General features: G+C 37.2%; 2 protein-coding genes across 4 annotated transcripts; both read right to left on the reverse strand.

Moving 5' to 3' along the window:
• Nucleotides 1–1,899: 1,899 nt before the first annotated feature.
• mknk1 (MAPK interacting serine/threonine kinase 1) lies at nt 1,900–11,467 on the reverse strand. Of its 3 annotated transcripts, none has more exons than XM_079596774.1 (14): nt 11,165–11,466; nt 10,122–10,157; nt 8,576–8,663; nt 8,338–8,445; nt 8,022–8,119; nt 7,861–7,940; nt 7,464–7,537; nt 7,274–7,378; nt 7,132–7,187; nt 4,974–5,069; nt 4,671–4,865; nt 4,423–4,587; nt 3,564–3,607; nt 1,900–3,485 (listed from the first exon to the last, which is right to left on the reverse strand). In XM_079596774.1, the coding sequence occupies exons 1-14, from the start codon at nt 11,219–11,221 to the stop codon at nt 3,296–3,298; spliced, it is 1,392 nt and encodes a 463-aa protein (XP_079452900.1). In that variant the 5' UTR covers nt 11,222–11,466; the 3' UTR covers nt 1,900–3,295. The 3 variants fall into 3 exon arrangements, with proteins under 3 accessions (XP_079452900.1, XP_079452901.1, XP_079452899.1); XM_079596773.1 differs by having other exon boundaries at nt 1,957–3,485; nt 10,116–10,157; nt 11,165–11,356; XM_079596775.1 differs by lacking the exon at nt 10,122–10,157 and having other exon boundaries at nt 1,947–3,485; nt 11,165–11,467.
• A 532-nt stretch (nt 11,468–11,999) lies between these two features.
• mob3c (MOB kinase activator 3C) lies at nt 12,000–17,772 on the reverse strand. Its single transcript, XM_079598507.1, has 4 exons — nt 17,432–17,772; nt 15,028–15,556; nt 13,833–14,035; nt 12,000–12,846 (listed from the first exon to the last, which is right to left on the reverse strand). Exons 2-4 carry the CDS (start codon nt 15,443–15,445, stop codon nt 12,817–12,819), a joined length of 651 nt encoding a protein of 216 aa, XP_079454633.1. The 5' UTR covers nt 15,446–15,556; nt 17,432–17,772; the 3' UTR covers nt 12,000–12,816.
• Nucleotides 17,773–19,454: the final 1,682 nt, after the last annotated feature.

Here is a 19,454-nt window from a genome sequence, read left to right on the forward strand (position 1 = left end):
GTCAGCACCAGCTCTGGGCCGAGCCAATTCAATTAGTGTCGTCAAGACCATATGAGCCTGATGATCTGAAAGCTTTGGCTGTGAGGAAATTACACTACCATATAACTTTATTACTTGCAAGACATGTTAATGTTTGCAAGACAAGGCGTAACAGTTATGTGAATGTTTTAATTGGATGTTATGTCTGCATGAGGAATTTAATCATGAACATCATAGGCCTAGGCCTATACATACATATGTGTATATATATATACATATTCATATTCCACAATTACAATTTCATATAAACATTCTTTTATGCGTTGAACTGATAGATTATATGATAGATTAATTGTATTTAAATTATGAATCTGATTATCCATATCTATCTATCTATCTATCTATCTATCTATCTATCTATCTATCTATCTGTCACTCAGATGCTTTAGACGTTCTGGACTGGCAGTGACCTACTACTACTTTATACATTTAATCTAAAACAACGTATTAAGATATTCAATCAATATTAAAACATATTTAAAGTCAGTAATTTAACTGCGGGCGGCATTACTCTCGTTTATCTTGCATAATGAGCATGAACGATTCCCAGCTCTTCAGGTAAAAGTAAAATGAGTTCGTCTGACTTTATACTCACCAGAAGATGAGATTTCCAAGGGTTGCCCGGTGTTGTCCTGTATTTTAACCAATCTTCAGGAGTTTCAGGTAATGTTATTTCGCTCTTCAACTTCAGCGGCTGGAGGAGCGCAAGGTTTGGCTCTTGGAGGTTTGTGATGATGGAGCGACTAGGCTGAGCACTTCACAACCGAATCATTCCGCTCGTCGCCGCACGGGGCGCTCTCGAGTTCCTCATGATTTCTCCAAAGATGATACATGAAACCTGCTATCCTCCTCCTCCATATCCTTACATGATGCATCATATCTGCTCACACACGGTTAGTAGAATATAAATTCACTTGGAAACAAACGTTAACTCGAGGTAGGCTCCTCGTGATTGACACTCATATCCAAGGACACACATTCTGTATTCATCTCCTCCACATGGCAGATGAGAAATGATGAAAATATGCTCTTTTCAGTGCAAGAAAGCCTTGAGGAAAGGTTTAAAGATAGTTCACTCTTTGTTGTCTGTACTTTTCTTTATTGGGTTTATTCGCGTTCATGTGCTAACAGTGAAGATAGTAAGCACTGACTGTTCATTCAGTTCATTTACATGAGGAACATTTTGCAGGGAATCATTTAATATAATTTACAAACACCATAATGTTATCTGGCCCTGTTATTAAATATAAAAATGGTCAAACTTATTCTATAGAAGTACACACTTAAAATCCATCATCATACATACTTTAAAAATAACCAAATGTTTGCAAAGTTGACAGAGTTTTGAGCAATTATTTTTTCCATGACACTTGTGATTTCTGGATGGTGATTTTTAAAAATTATTGAGAGCATTGTGACATACTATCTCTATCTAAGGCCCGGTTTCACATACAGAGCTTATGTTAAGCCAGGATTAGGCCTTAGTTCAATCAGGACATTTAAGTTGCTTTTATAAACATGCCTTAGAAGAAGAAAAAAAACATTATTTGTGTTGTGTGTCTTGAGATGTCCATTTTAAGATATGTCAGTGCAAGTTGCTTTCAGTTAAAACACCTCAAACATGCATTTTAGAGTGGAATAGGCTTAAGCCTTGTCTGTGAAACTGGGGTCATAACTATTTTAAGCAGCATTTAGTTTCGCTAATGGTGATGATGGACTACAATCATCTTTTATAATAATTTGTAAAATGAACTAGTGATGGCTGAAAATGATTAGGTATGATTAAAGAAATTATGAACAGTTTCAGGGTCTAATGCATACACTTTCCTTAAAAAAAAGGGGGGGGGGGGGGGGGGGGTTACAGTGTACAGTAAACTGCTGTATGACATCTTAAAGACTCAAGTATTATCCAGGTTTCAGTGTAAACTGCTTTATTTCTCAACATTGAAAAACCAAATGAACACCTCAGATATGTTCCGGAGTTCTTAGGGTTTAAATGGCCATTCCATAGACATCTGAATTTAGACTAAGACACTGCATTACAGTGTCATACAAGCACAGAGTACTGAGAACATAGCCATTAATATGAGGTAGCGCCCTCTGGTGTCATCCCTGTAAATGTTTCCCAACACATACTCGGAAATGTATGGATAACCACTAGATTCTTACCATTTCATCTAACCTCAAGTAGCATTTTGAGCAACAAATAACAGGAAAAATAACTGTGCATGTTTTATAATTTGATAATACAAAAGACAACTGAGAGGTCATTTAGTTATTTTGCAAATTAGGAGCTATGCCCCCCCAAATGGCACAATTTCCACTGAATGCAAACTAAAAATGTAAAACTTACTCCTCCTAATAACTGAGTCGGCTCATTGCCTTGATGCATAGAAAAATACTTCACATTTTCAATAAAATAATGTTCAACACTCTAAAAGACAGACACTAAGCAAGAATCATGCAAAAATATACATTAAATGAAAAAATATAATCATCTGATAAGACAAAAATACTGTGCAATATTTACTAACTGTTTGAGCTGAAAGTAACTGGTCAAACATCTATAATACCTCATCACCCTCATTAAAGCAGCATACCTCTTGATGGTGTTTCCATACATAATGATACACCTCATAATGTATTTCTAAGATATGTTACTGTCAGGCAGCATGGCTTTACATAGCTCAAATAAACCAAAACATTATTCACTCAACAATAACTATAAACACTAGACTTTTCTTAACACAAAAAAACAAAACAAATAGAAAATAGTAAAAAGTGATAAAGCAAGAGGTCCAGTGCTTTACAGTAACTTAAGTGTTTTTTAAAAATGTTAAAATGAATGCTAATATAGATTAAAAAGCCTCACTGATGTTGTTACATTAAACTTAAAATCTGTTAATTCCCTCAGAGCTTATCACCCTTTTTATATCTGACTGTAAAACAACACCAGCCATAAATATTTGATAATAAATATTTAAAAAAACAAAATCTGATGCCTAAAACACCCAAATCTCCCATTACACAGAAAGACAATCAACCCGAGCTATAAATTAATAAGAAACATCCGCATGTTTTTGGTTTGTATCATTAAAGTTAGTCTGTTTCTGCGCTACAGGTTGGTGGCACTGAGCTTGTGGTGCATACACACGTGTGTTTGCTTTACGGTTCGTTCAAGAACCCACTCCGTTTGCCAGAGAGCGTACGTGTACGAAGGGTTGTAACGCTGGAGCGCCTGTGGAGTTGGAAGGCATCAGGTGTTGGTGCGTAGTGCTTGAGACTGTGCTCGGCGACGGGCTAATCTGGAGTTGGAGGGAGGAGAGAGCCTCATGGAGCAGACGGCGGCACAGAAGTCCTCCTGCTCTTCCTCCTGCTGGGACAGTTGCCGATTGAACGCGATGGCTTCAGCCGCGAACTGTGTCAGGTCTTTAGTGCTGCAGTTCCTGTGAGTTCAACCAGAGCGACGGTTAGACATTACAGAAACTGAAAAATAAACTTCATACCGAATCAAATCAAAATACCTTTGTAGAACACGAGGAGTTGAAAGAACTCTTTCAGGTGCATTCTGTAAAAAAAAAATACATAAAATAATACAATTTGTAAATTGTTACATTTTGTTTGTATAATATACACTACAAATAAACCAAAGTGTATAATATACCGGTACACTTCAACATTAGTGCATTAACTAATGTTAACAATTTTTTTATTTGAATAATGTATTAGTAAATGTTGAAATTAATATTAACTAAGATTGAGAATGAACAATATTTCTATAACATTTACTAGTTCATGTTAACTAAGTTAGTTAACTAATGAACCATATTGTAAAGTGTTACCAAATTATGTTTTTGAGAGAAGTCTCTTGCGCACCGAAACAAAACATTTATTTGATTAAAAATACAGTAAAAACAGTAATAGTGAAAAGTTAATAACTATTTCGAATTTAATTTATTTAGAAATAAATATACATGTGAAATGTATTTATGTGATGGCAAAGCTGAATTTTTTGCATCATTACTACATTTCCTTCAGAAATCATTCTAATATGCTGATTTGGTGCTCTAGAAACATTACTTATTATCAATGTTGATAGTTTTTTATTAGAGTCAATGTTGACAATCAAACAGTTGTGCAGTTTAATATTTTTGTGAAAACTATTTTTTTCCTGTCACTTTTGATTAATTTAATGTGGCCTTTCAGAATAACTGTATTAATTTCTTCTTTTTTTGAACTTCTATTTATTTTATTTTATAAAAAAGGATCCAATGGACAAAAGTAAAATTATTGTATACCACACAGAAATTGCATATTGTTCATCCCCATTTAAGGTCAAAATCAAAAAGGCTTCAAGAAAAATTAAGAGATCAGAAGACTCACCCCCTGCACCCAGGGATGCTTCAGGACCTGGGCGGCACTCAGCCGTAGAGTGGCATCTCGCACCAGCAGCCGCGAGATCAGATCTTTGGCACCGGCTGAGATCTGAGCCCAGACTCCATCCCCAAATTCATATTTCCCCTCCTGAATCCTCTCAAAAAGGTTGTTCTGAACAGGAGAGAACAACACTTCAAAGGTCTCTACGTGGATAAAGTGAATTCTGTACATATATTTGAATCAGAGTGCCTTACCTGGCAGGCACGACACGTCTCTCCTCGTTCCCAGCCGCAGTTGGTGCCGCAGTGGCCAGTGAAGGGGGGGCTCCCGCTAAGCAGGATGTAGAGAATGACCCCAAGGCTCCAGAGGTCACAGCGTTTATCATAGAAAGAAGCCTCATCCGTAAAGACCTCGACCACCTCAGGAGCCATGTATTCTGCCGAGCCACACTAAAGCAGAGAACGCACCTCAAACAGTGCTACTCAACACGATAACACTACTATAACACAGTTCTAGCGTGCTAAACGCATTGAGAACAAATCTGAGGTTGTGTTTACTGGTGTGGTGAGCTCAGGGGTGGTTATTGGGGTACAGGCACTGTTCAGCTTTACTCCACTCCCAAGGTCAAAATCACAAATCTTCACAGGAGAAACCTGAATAAAAGCAACAAACTAATTACAATTAGGACTGGCTAGGTTTTAAACATACATGTGCTACCAATCAAAAGTTCGGGGGTGAGTGATTTTTTTAACTAATACTTTAATTTAGCAGCTACAGCTAGGGAAACATTAAATTGATCAAAAATGACAATAAAGACATTTAAAATGTTACAAAAGTTTTCCATTTAAAATAAATGTTCTTTTGAAATTTCCATTCCTAAAAAAAAAAAAAAAAATCTTAAGCAACAAACACGGTTTTCAACATTGATACTAATAATAAATGTTTCTTGAGCACCAAATCAGCATATTAGAATGATTTCTGAAGGCTCATGTGACATTGAAGACAGGAGTAATGATGCTGAAAATGTAGCTTTGATCACAGAAATAAATTACAAATATATATTCAAATAGGTTAGTTCATTTAAATAGTTAGTTCATTTAAATTGTAATACTGTTCCACAATATTACTGTTTACACTGTATTTGGATCAAATAAATGCAGACTTGGTGAACGTAAGATACTCCAGTCTCTGATATTATTTTCCTGTGTATTCAGTAAGTGCTACAGCTTATACATGATTAATTTGGTTAATTTTGCATGAGGTACAGATATTTCCTTACATCATTTATTAATCATGAAAGATACCTTTTTTACATAATATGCATATATGTATATGTAAATCAATACTTTTAATGCATGTATTGAAAACAGACTACTTTTATTGCTGCTCAATATATGATGCTTTTGACAGAGAGATTAGGGGAGGAGGACAGAGTAAATGTTTCTAGAGAATGTTAAGTGCTTATTAAGAATGCAAGAGGACGAACTGAAGGTTTCAGGCAGGTCTCTGCTTATCAGAGGTCATGGTGATTTTGACTGATAAGCTGTTTATCTGAGACACTCAGATGCAAGGCCGTAGATAACTACTGCGCACAGGCCCCCTCTTTCCATCATACTCTTGGTAGAAGACTCAGATATATTGTTCCTTTAATCTTTTCTGTCTCATGTTTCAAGTTTAATCTGCAAATGCTGTGAGAACTTGTGAATATTTCTTCTTTCTGTTGTCAAGGTCGGTAGGCCTGGGGAGAGTCTAGGGAGTCAGCTCAAATGCTTCCAATTAAACATTATTTACACATATAAGGTAACCATATTATGGGATGATGAAGAAAAATTTTGATTAATATGAGCCAGAAAGCTTTATGATAATCTGTTCATTTATCTAATCAACTTTGAAAGTCTTTGTTCTATGATAATGAACATACATGAAAATGTATGATTTTACTGAATAAAAAAATTATAATAAAAAAATAAATGTGTGGCTCTCTGAGGTATGTTTCGCTTGTAAGAGAGACTACTCTGGATCACGATTTCAGACAAATACATTTGAATTCTACCATTGAGAGGCCTGACTTTAATTTTACTGTTGAATTTGCACCACATCTCTCAGGATTCTCCAAACCCTAACCCTTACGTAGCCCTGCAGACTACACAAGAGTGCTTGTCATACTGCACCTAACCTCAGGTCATCGTCGATCTAAACCCTGCTAATAACCCCAGGTAAAGGAAAGTTTCACATTTCTAATTTAGAAGCAGGGTTAGCACTGCTTTTTTCCTTTCACACATTGTCGCTCACACAAGTTTGGCACTGCAGGACGATGTGTGAAACGATGCAGCGATAGAATATTACAAATAGATGCTTAACGGCAGACACCCATCACATGCCTCACATTTACATGCTTTGGACAGTCACAGAAACACTGTTGTATAAACAGTTTCAGAGTTTGAGGGGAAACATGTCAAATGGTGATGGAAAACTCGTTAAATGAAGTGAATAAGAGACCGTTTCATTGTTATAGTCTGAAAAAAATAAAACACCGTAAAGAAAAAATAAGCATGTTAACCCAGGGTTTAGAAATGTATAGTGTGAAGAGTCATCTTATAAATAACCAGAATTAATTGTAAACCCTGGGAAAATTTAGAGCAGTGAGAAACGTGAAGCAAGATAACCCAGGATTCGCTTTACCCGGGGGTTTAGAAGACAAAATGGATGCATTACCTTATCAGTATATTCACACAGGATATTTTCAGGCTTAAGGTCCCGGTGAGCGATTCCTGTGGAAAAACAGAAACAAGTCTGAAGTGAACCGATTCGCACGAGTCATGGTCAGTGGGCCGCAGAGAAAATCTACAGTATTTACCTTTGTTGTGCAGAAAGTCCAGTGCATGTACTATATCCCTGACCACATGACTAGCCTCTCTCTCATCAAAGTATTTTCGTCTCTGGATGTGTGTTAAAATGGAACCTAAGAGGAAAAGAGAAAAATAATCAGAAAAAAAACAAAACAGAGAACGAGACTGCATTTGTATACAACTACAATATAACTGTACCTCCGCGTAACTTCTCAAACACCAGATAAAAACAGCTGTCCTCTTCAAAAAACTGAATGAGCTCCAGAATGTTCCTGTAAAGAACACACAATGGATGCAGTTGTGCAATTATGAATACTAATCAAGTACAATCAAGTATTTATACAGTCATTTTAATATAAAGTACAGTATTTTATTTTTATTAAGTATAATTACTTTCCACTTGATAAGTCTGACACCACAGTTTCCAGGTAAAAAAAAAAGCAAGATTCCAAAAGTAAACAAAACGTGCTAACATACACTCAAGACATGCTGTAATACTACGGGAAAACTCATGATCCTAACCTTTATCTCCATAGATCTTATTCACAGCAGCACTATCTTTGATTTTTAACAGGAATGTGGAATATGATCTTACTTATTTCCTTGACACTGGTAAAGCGTCTCCACCTCTCTGAAAACTCGGCTGCGACTGTGACCAGCTTTCTTCTCGATTATCTAAGAAACATAACCACACAAGGTATATTATGTTTGTTTGACAACGAACTAATGCAATATTTATCTAAAAAATCCTCTCACCTTCACAGCATACTCATTGCCATTCTGTAAACACACACAGCCCTGGACTTTAGCATAAGCGCCCTGACCCAGCAGCTCATCCGTCAGCCTGTACAGATCTACAACACACACACAGCCTTCTGAGTTAACTCAAACCTCACCCAAGCAGGAAATGTAGTCAGGAAATGCAATCAAACATCCTGAAGTTATGATGATGCATGATAACAATTTATGAATATTGAATAATGCTGAGAGTAAACCAAATAAAGACCAGTAACACAATATGAGTAATATGTTTTTTTTGTAATGTCCTTATATTGTAATGATGGTATAATACCGCTAAATTTGCCTGTGAAACTGTCCGCGGCACGAGTTCTGCGTTTCTTCTTCCGCCGTGTAGCCGCATCTGTGATGTTGATTGGCTGACTGCTCTCCATTCCTAATCCTAAAGTAAAAAACACAAAACCGCAGATGTTACATGACAGATCTTGGGTACTCTGTTAGAATTTTCTTTTTGAAATGATTTCAAGATTTGAAGGATATGTTTTTAAATGTTTAGCCCTAAGCAGCTGTACCTGCGGGGGTTTGGGAGGCACTGTTGGGGGCATGAGAAAGCGGGCCACGGATCTCCACTTGGCCAGATGCCAGAGTGCTACTGGTTATCTGAGAGAAAGAAAGAGAAAGAAATTTACGCTTAAAACAAAGTGATAGTACACAACAGCAAGTGCATTTCACACACTTTTTCATTATTAAAAATTCAATAATCCATATTCACCCTTTAGATTTCACTTCCAAAATATTCATTCTGTTTAAAAAAATACAACCTATAAATTTTCCACAGGCAATTTTCGATCCATTTATTTTGTTTTACAAATTCGCTTCCACAAATTCAGTGGTTCAAATCCGACAGAAAATTCAACATTTGACATCAGGGAACTGCAGGAATAGCAGTGCCGACGCATAATCTCCATCTGCTGTTAGTCGACCTCACCAGGAGGTCAGAGAGTAAAAATCCCATTCATTTTCTATATGGCGGAATTCATTTTGAACGATAACAGACCTACTGTGAGCTACGAGGCAGATTATCAATGGTATGCTTTTGTTGAAGCCATTAGTCTACTTCAACTTATTTTTTCATGTTTTATCAGTGGAATCTCCACCAGAGAATGACAACAAGCTAATCATGCCAAAAAATAACTCTTTAGCACCTATCCAATGCAATGAAGCACTATGATTGACATAATTGAGTCAGTCTCTTTACATTCTCAAACTACTTACATTTTTGCGTGCATAATATGCATACTTTGTAAAAAACATAAAATGTACTGTTTTTAATTTGATTTAGTTTGTGTTGTTTCATGGAACTGTAGTTATTTCCCTGCTGTTATAGCAAAAATGTCTATTTTCAAAAAATGTTTTGCCTTGGTTTAGTTTAGTTGGAGTGAACAAGAACCATAGTTTGTCATTGGCAAACATGCATGACAATGCACGGGACTATCTTCTTTTTTGCTTTATATGCTCCTCCATGAATATTTAATGTGTATGACTAAATTATCATCATATTTTAAAGTCAGCATAAAACAGAAGTCCTTTCTTCTCCATTGTGACGTATATCAGAGTAAACCGGCTTCTCAAACAGGAAATAATTTAGGGCAGGCTTGATTTTATCCATAGAGAATTGATTGAATCATTTGATTGTGGTGTGCTGTCATTGCAAGAGGAAATGGTTAGTTATTTTGATTAAGGATTACGAGGGCACATGCTTTTTTTTTAATTATGATGTGAATGGATAAATCATAATAAATACTGCAATATTCCAAAAAAAAAAAAGAAGAAAAGAATTGTTCACTTTTATTTTATGGTGACTTTAAGTTCACTATGATGTCCTGTAAACATGAACTTCTATCATAGAAAGAGGAAGTGAACCTAAGCTCTAAAACTTGCAGTGTGCTCTTCAGATTTCTCACTCTGAACAAGCCTCGCATGACTAATGCGTTTCTAAACATCTCCCTGTTTCCACTACGAAATACATGTGCAAGCTCTGTTTTACTGTTTGAGACTCACAAACAAGTCAAAAAGCCCGTTTTAAGGTAAGTCGCGACTCGCGATACTTGCCAGTACCTGACGGGAGCAGTGGAGCGCCTGAAGGTCCACGAGCTGTAAGAAAAAACAGACACGATCATTCCCAACCCGCGCGAGACGGAGCCGTGACAGCGCTCGCGCCGCAGGGAAAACTCGTGACGTCAGCTGTACAGCGTCACCCGAGTGCCACATTTTTCTTTAAAGTAGGTTGTGTGAAATCAAATCATGTCAAAGATATTAGTGTCGTGACATTGGGTCAAGTTCTTATCATCTGGCTGCTGAGTGGGAAATCCAGCAAACTTAACATTATATATTAATTGTATTACTTAAATACAGAGAAATAATGAGAATAAAGGAGGATTAAATGATATGGCATACGAACGAAATTATATTAAATAACGTTTATTGGGTAATAGGCGGGAGTATTCATTAGAGTAGCAGCAGGCTGGAAAAATTAGCATATTTAAAGCATCAGTAGCTGCTAGCCGATGCTGATTGACCGTTCAAAAAATTCTAGCAATCCCTTATGACTTTCTTCTGTATTGCAAAATAGATGGTAGAATGCTAACATTTATCACCATTCACTTTCGTTGTCTGGAAAAGAGATGCAATGAAAGTGAGGAGTCTGATGTTATCTTTATGTTCCACGGAGAGCCAGTTTGTGTGAACATGAGTGTGAAATTACAGAATTCGTTTTTTGAGTGAACTGTCCCTTTAAGAGAAGAACATGAACTAAAATGAGTGTCGAAAACAGGCAACAAGTGTCAGAGAACTGAAATAGTGTAGCAATGTCAGCAGAATTGTGACAGTGCTAAGTTAACCGAAGAAATGTTATTTTTGAGTAACTGAAAATCACAGTTTAATACATATAATACAATAACTCGCGCTTACAGAATTACGTAACGTTACAAACGTTTGTTTTTGCGACCTGGCGCGAACCGAGCGACCCAATCGATGAAGCCACTTTATCACATGACACAGATTACATCAGCGAGCTGGAGATATACTTGACCTCATGTAAAACACCATTTATATAGCCTAACGTTACATATGTATTATTCATATTTGAAAAAGATTCAAACCTGAAAATTGCGGCCGAATGAGTCCAACGTTGGCTGTTCAGTGAGTGCCTCCGCCATCCCCGCTGTACAGCAGCAGTGAGTGAGGAAGAGGTGGAGGAGGAGGACAACACAGAAACCACAACAGCACCACCCCAATCGCGCCAAACTGCCCTCCTACTGATGGTCACTGAGACTGCGGTGCATTTGCGAATCACATGGTGACGGGTTGGGTCATGAATATTAATCAGGTTGCGTGACTGGACGAACGAGGGAGCATGACCTGATGAATATTCATATACGAGACGTTGCTGCCACCAGAGGGCTACCACGAATCTGATTTAAGCGTTTTATAAGAGTAATAGCCTACAGGACTTGTGTCGGTCAAATTAATTAATTAGACTCATACAGTGAAGTGAATAAAATTATTTTAATGTAAATGCTGACTACCGTTTCAGTAGGAGTCCCCATAAAGGAGTTATAGCTATAATTGGATGACATGGTGGATTTATTTATTAATGTTAATCTGAATTCTCTCCAGTGAATGTTTCCCACTCGGGCGTTTGTTAGGCGTACATTTCCTTTTTACAGTGTTAATTTAAAAATAATTCAATTCTTTTACATTCTAACCCTGCATAAATCAGGGTTGCCACAGGCTAATCAGAAACATGGATATTCGGTGAAATAGCCGAAGCCTGGAAAATACATGGAAATTATGAATATCTTATTAATTCCTAAAATGTTATACGGAATAGTTTATAAATTGTTCTGGTGTTTTTCAAAACATCAGAGCGTTTGCTCTTGTATAAAGTATGCTTGCAAGCAACAGTGAATTGTCATTTGTAACTCAGTTCTTTTTGATGAATCGGCCAAACCTTACTCTATTGGCTAGTATTTTCATATTTCAACCAGTCTATATAATTGTATGGATATTGTGATGAAGATGATATAAGTGAGAATAAGCAGCATAAGTATTAGGAATGTCTGATAGTGACATTTCATTGTTTTGAGAAACTTCTGGTTTGTATTTTCCCAACAAGTTAAAAAAAAAAAAATGAAAAAGAGAGTAATTTTACAATGTTTGTATTTTAAACTTGCATGCAAAAATACAAAAGCAAAAACAGCACATTTTCAGAACAAAATGTCCTGAAATGAGAACAACACTGTGGAGTACTATTCCTCATCATTCACCAGCTATGGTATAGTTTTTCTTTTACTGCACATGCCCTGGTTAAATAAAAATACTAGCAAAGGCTTCCGCCCCTGCACACTGGCACAGACTCGACAGAGCAATGCAACATCTCAAACTCAGCAGAAGTTTAAGACATGCCATTTCAAGACAAGTTTCCCTCAGGGAGAATATTTTTAAAGTATGAAGTCACATTGTGAAATGCTCAAAACTGTATGCAGAATACTAAGCAACCAATGCATCATTTCATATCAATACTGCACAATCTGAGCTATATAATTTAAACAATTACTGTCTCTAGAACATATTGAATTGCTGGACCCATAGTATTTCAGAAATATTGAAGCTAAGTTGTATTGCCGTTTAGCACATTTGTGAGTCTCAGATCTCGCCTGATCTTAGATCAGACCTCAAGTACATTATTCTTTTGGCCTGAATGTTTGAAGTTTTTTTGTGCTTTTGGATGCACATCCATTCTTCACATCTTTCAATGACAGATCCTCTCTGTCATTTCTTTCTGTAAAGATAGAAAAGACCCGATTATCAGGACATTGACAAACATACCACATTTGCAATGTGCTGTCAGCATCAAGTTAGCTAAAGCTGAGTGCATTCACTAATTGCCACCAGTGTTGGGGAAAGTTTTTATTTATTTTAAAGAAATGCATTACAATATTGTGTTACCATATTATTCCCTAAAAAAGAAACTAAATGTGTTGCGTTACTTTTCTTACCTGTGCTGAGCTTGTGTGTTTTTTTATAACCAAAAACAAAAGTTCTATTTTTATGGAAATGTAAAAAAAACATAAATGAATACCGGTAAGCCTCAGTCTGAAGGAAATGCAAAATCACGCCTGTACAGTAGAGGGCGCAGCTCAAACTTTTCAGTTGTGCTGCCATTCTGGATTGCAGAATGATGCAAGAGAAGAAGAAAAAAGATGTTTCTCTAAAGTATTTTTTTACCTACTAGTACGGTTTAATTGGATCATTAAAGGTCAGCAGCAAAGAGATTGTTAATAAAGTGAGACTAAATACTTATTTGTGCAATATTATTGTAGGTTTGCTGCATAATTTTCTAAGGTTGCATTACACTGTTTTTATTCATTTTGAGGAATACTGAATCTGCTTTTGTGCAAGTGAGATGAGTAACTGCCTGCTCACATTTAGTCTAGAACTACATACAATAACCATAATGTTTACACATCTGCACGTACTCCCGATTTATCTCAACATGGGGACTGGAGAGGTGTAAGTCAATAAAGGGAAAAACAAAGTAACTTGTGTATGCATTTGAGAAGGTACCTGCATTATACTCATTCTTGAAAAAAAGTAATCTGATTATGTAACTCATGTTACTTGTATGCGTTACGCCCAACACTGATTGCCACTACCATCATTTATTATGTCGTGTATAATAATATTTATTATTACTTCATTGAGAGTCAGTCCATAACAATCATGCCCCTCTGCTCTACAACAGTAATGCAAGCGCAGCTCTCTCACCAGTGGCTCCAGCTCCGAGTGGTCGATTAGGCTGAACTCAGAGATGAAGAAATAGTAGTGTTTGTAGCAGGTGTTGATGTGAGCCTCAGCCCCCATACTACAGATCATGTCAAAGTGATGGATGTACACATGTACAAACACCCGAAACAACCGACTCAGAATCTTTTTGCACACCTGCTGAAAGTTCTTTGGAAAAGGGACTCCTAAAAACAGAAGAAAACCACCGTCAACCTTATCACATTGCATTGCATCATAAACACATTTCAAAATGGTAGACTTGTGCCGTAGGATGTTCTTCCATGTGAAAATTCAAATGGTATTTAAGGAGAAAAAGCCTACTGTGTATTTCTCAAGGGTTTTAGCAAATAGTTCAGCCTGTGGAATTATGAATTGTTGGCAGTGCTAGTATAGCTTCTGTAACTCTATCCAGCAATTTTTTTTTTTTTTTTCAGACAGAAGTATGTGTCTAGTGTTCCCTGGCCCCACAAATCATACAGGAATTCCTGAGAAACTTAACTGGATATTTCTGTCTAAATATTTTTGTCCTATTTCTTTTCATTTGCATTCTCATTTATTAATACGCTAAGGTTTTCAAAGCTTTTTCATAAATGCAGGAGTCTGAAAAGATAGGAAAACCATGTAAAAATCTAGTTTAAAACACAAAGAAATTTACTCTTAGTATTCATGTTGGTTTCATATTTTGAAAAGTTTTATGACTCTAAAAATGTGGTCTTACCACAAATAAGTAATAATATTTTCCCATATGGTGAATACATGTGATAAATATATTTTAGGGTATTTTTTATAAAAAGTTCCCGTTTTATTATTATTATTTTTTCCAGAAAATGTTTGCATGTTGGTTGCACTATGACTCAAAAGTTTTTCAAATATATTAATAAGCAGTGAAGCAGTTTTGTTTAAAAAAAAAATTAGAATAAATAATAATGATGGATAATGCCAAACTATAAGGCTTTCTTTTCAAGAATTTCATTGTTTTAATGGCATGTTGCCTCATTATGATATTAGGACAGTTATGCACTCTGATATTTTTTGTACTTTATGCCACCTAAAAATATATAACATGATTAATTTAGCAATTATCAAAAAATAAATAGCATCACGCCATTAACAGACTGCACTAATAGCCCTATCCCAGCAATGAAGATGTCAGGAAAACACATTTGACATCACAGACCTACTCGTGTAGGAAAGATGTCCTCGTTATTGATGAGTGACTCGATCCAGTTCATCAGGAGGTTCATGTATATAAGCGCAGGCAGTTTGGTGGGCCTCTTGTATTGATCCCCATCCTGCCACCTGTATTCATACCGTGGCCCTCCAGACATGATGGGACAGCTCTTCTCAGTGCAGAACTCGCTCACGGTCCCGTAGATGAGGTTGATTCGATTGAAGAAATCCACCACGTGCACAGCTATCCAGTCATTAATGTTCTCCCCGTCGGGCAGCTGCACCACTTTCCTCAGGTCAAGGCCTGATTTCAGAGACGCTTGGGCTCTTTTGTACAGCTCAAAACGCTGGGTCCCAGGTTCAAAACGCTTTCGAGGCCGGAATGTTTTGTCTTTGCTGAAAACCTGACCCAAGCACAGAGCCATTGCTGAACTGAGCAGGGTGATGAAGGAGTCAGATCCAGTCAGGATCCGGACAGTTGTGAATGTTGACTCTTATGATTCCCTGGGCCCTCGTCCCATCCGATAAGGAAGTTTCTAGAGAGAAGAAGAAAGTAAATCAATGCCTCTCTTATATAGTATCTTGTAAAAATCTTGTAAATTAGCAGTTTCTCTGGATTTATTATTTATATGCATATGTTTGAGTAAAATTACCATTTTTGTAGTTTGTTGTCAAACTCATTGTCATTTAGAGCATTTATTTGCAGAAAATGCAGGTCAAAATTACAAAAAAAGATGCCATGTTTTTTTCAGATGGCGAATCATGCAAAGAAAACAAGTTTATATCAAATTTTAAACAACACAATACAAATGTTTTTAACTTATTAACTAATCAATATTTGGTAATTTCCAATCACAGCTTTCATGCGTCTTGGCATGCTCCCTATCAGTCGGTCACATTGTTGTAGGTCAAATTTATACAACTCCTGGCGAATATATGATATTTATATTATTATATTATATATTTATTTTCTGAATTTTTTGATGAATATAAAGTTTAAAAGATATACCAAGTTCTGGCATGAAACTCTAGATGGCGCAGACTGATAGGTCCTTAACTCATTTGGTAGCAAATCTAGCGATTGCATCGTCATCTAAATTAGCGCAGAAGATTGGTTGCTCTTGCATCAGCGCCCAATGAGCTGCGGCTCAACATTCAAACAAATACCATTAGTGTTGCTGTTAGCAGTCTGCAGCGCGCTTTCAGAAACCCCTCCACCTTCCCCAGCTCCACCTGTATAGATCTGCTATGGGTAATTCATGCTATATTATACAACAGCAGCATGTTTTACATGCTCACAGCAGCGTGTCGTGTATGTACTGGTATTAGCAAGTCTCGGTATGCTCTGCCGCAGCAGCGTAGCAGATCTATTCCGCCAAGACCAAATACATTAACATTGCCATATCCATTCCATACCAGTCTCTCCGAGAGTTGTCATGACAGAACAGCATTTATTTGAAATAGACATATTTTATAACATTATAAAAGTCTTTACTGTCACTTTTGATCAGTTTATTGAATCCTTGCTGAACAAAATTATTAAATTTTTTTTTTTTTTTTAACGTACTGACCTCAAACTTTGAATGCATCTAAGCTCCATAAATAAGAGCACTACAAGCAAACTATTCATTTAATTCTCTCTATGCATTAAGTTTCCATTTGCGTTCTTTTCTCCACATCATCATTTTCATAACTTCCTGTGTTTGTTCGAAGTGGCTGAAATGAGATGCGTTTTGGAGGGACTTTAAAGTGTCTCTTCAGCCGTACAATCAAACCCTGCCTCTCTGTTTTCATTTAACATCCTGGTGTATCCATGTTCGAGTCCATCCTTTCTTTGTCTATTTTTGATAAGTCTTGTTTTTCTTTCCCTCTCTCCTCCCATAAATGTTTTCACAGAAAGCCTGGTTACTAGAAAAACTGTTTAAGTTTCTCTTATACCTCTCATAGCCCATGTTGAGATATATTTTGAAGGAACATTTTAGTTCTCATATTGTGTTTCTGGCATTTGTTGCTGAAACTAATAATGCAAATCGCAGTATTTTTACACAATTAAAAGGCACTTAAAACAGCCTATACTTGATTTACTCTCTTCTATTTTTCAATTCTATAAAATAGACATATCCCCGTTTCCAACCAACGTGTTAAATATCCTTTCATTTTCTCAAGTAAAGTAAAGACTTTATAATAGACTCAAAAGTACTCAGTTGTAGAGGTTGAATTGAACTCAGTTCATTCAATATGCAACCAAAGGACAGAGGAGTTATTTGTCCACCCCTCCAACGATCACGTCAAACACTGACGTGTCTGATCACGCTTTCTCTGAGCCCCCACGGCACATGAGCTCTGACATTACATTAACACAGATCACGAAAACAAAAGTTGCATCTTATTAATGAAAAGAAGGTTCCTACCTAAAGAATCTGGCTGTTTAGTCCCGCTGTCGACACTTGGAATGTTGTGGGAAACTTGAAAAGAATTCCTCTGGCTCCTGTTCTTTCCAAGAGGGAACAGTTCAAATCCAAATTGTCTTGTGAGGATTCTTTCCCTTTCCCACTCATCAGCCGGTCTTATCCCTCCAAAACTCAGTTAAGAATACAGTATAGAGTAAAAAACAACAAGCTGAAAAGTTACTTGGCTTCCCTTCCTGTGCATGATGTCATATCCTGATTTTGTCTGGTAGGCCCTGTTGTCTGTTTTTGTGTGCCTGTGTGTGCGTGTCATGTGTGCTCGGGGGCAGTGTGAAGTTAAAAGGAAAGATTTCATTGGTGGTGGGAGGAGCATCAGTCTGTGAAGTCCAGTCCCACATCAAGCCACATCCTTTGCCCTGCCCAGCACCACACCCCCCAAACTCCATTGTGCATTGAAACTTCAAACAAGAGGACTGTAACTTCATACTTTCTCAGACCATCTAAATAGAACATTTGGACCATATTTTTCACTAACTTATAACATATTCTAAATATATAAAAAACTCAATGTAAGTTTAATATTACATTTTGTTCATAATAGTTTTTTAAAGGGGTGGTTGAGTATGATTTCACTTTTCTAACTTTAGTTAGTGTGTAATGTTGCTGTTTGAGCATAAACTGAATAAATAAATTAAACTAAATAAATCTGCAAAGTTACAACACTCAAAGTTCAAAGCAAAGGGAGATATTTGCTTTTAAAGAAAAGGACTACAACAAACGGCTGGTAGGAACTACACGACATTCCTCCCGGGTTAGTGACATCACCAACCCTAAAATGTACATAAACCTGCCCCCCGGGAACACGCAGTCCATATTGAGAGGAGGAAGAGTTGTTGTAGTCGAGTACATTTGTGAGTCAGCTCAAACGTTAGCATCTTGTCTTTTCACATGCAATAGAAAGTCACTCTGTGAGCATCTCACAACAGTTCCTATACGAGCGATTTATAGATTACCATGACAGAATATCCTAATTGAAGATCGTTAAATCCACATCAGCAACATAAATTCATCAACTAACCATTCAGAGACGTCCTGTTACATTCTACATGTTGTCACTTCTTCTTGAGTCTCTCCATCATTGACTCCGTTGACATCATCTGACCAAGAGGGTAATCCATCCGCCGGAAACTGAAGCTTTCCCGGGCGCCGCCATTGATTAGCGGACCCCCACCTGCTGTTAGCATTCCATTGACTCCCATTCATTTTGGCGTCACTTTGACAGCGAATAACTTTACATCTGAGGCGTTTAAAGACTCCATTTGTCCATTGTTTATTTCTAAAGAAACACGAAAATGTATAAAAGGCTCCATTACTTTGTATCTTACGTTAAGGCCCAGTAGAAGCAGTTTTTGTAAAAATAGGCTAACGATTGCGTCATAACCACGCGACTCTGTCACACAAGTCGAGAAATTACTGTGTAGACAGGCAGAGAAGCTCGCAAGCAATCGGGGGGACGGGAGGCATAAAGTCCGATAACGTCAAGGGAGAAGCCCATAGAGAGTGATAAAGTTGCTCCTGCTGCTAGCTCATGGACAGCTAATGCTCACGCTCTCCGTCTCTGCGAGATTCGGAAGGGAATGATTCAGATTTCTCTCGGCACAGCTACTAGAAGACCTACAGCTGTCAGACAAATAGCTCACGTCACATCTACGTCGTCAAGCTCAGTTTTAGCCTGCGCAGTTCGCCCAGCCATCAGGAAGTGAGTGATTCTAATTAACTTCAATTTTCTCCGTTGAAACCTATGGGGTCGCTGTGTCCAGTTTATATACTGTCTATGCATCTGACTCTGGTTTGAACATAAAAAGCTAAAAGTTTTTGAAATTTTCAGTGTATGTCTGTGAGGTAAAAGGACACAAGCTGTTGAAGCCCCGCCCCCTGTGCTGCGAGCACCAGCTCATTTGCATTTAAAGTAACAGACACAAAACGGTGTGCTTTTGCTCACCCTCAAAAAGTGACAACTTTAACA

The sequence above is a fragment of the Phoxinus phoxinus genome (assembly GCF_949152265.1).
Source record: "Phoxinus phoxinus genome assembly, chromosome: 22".
Lineage (NCBI taxonomy): Eukaryota > Metazoa > Chordata > Actinopteri > Cypriniformes > Leuciscidae > Phoxinus > Phoxinus phoxinus.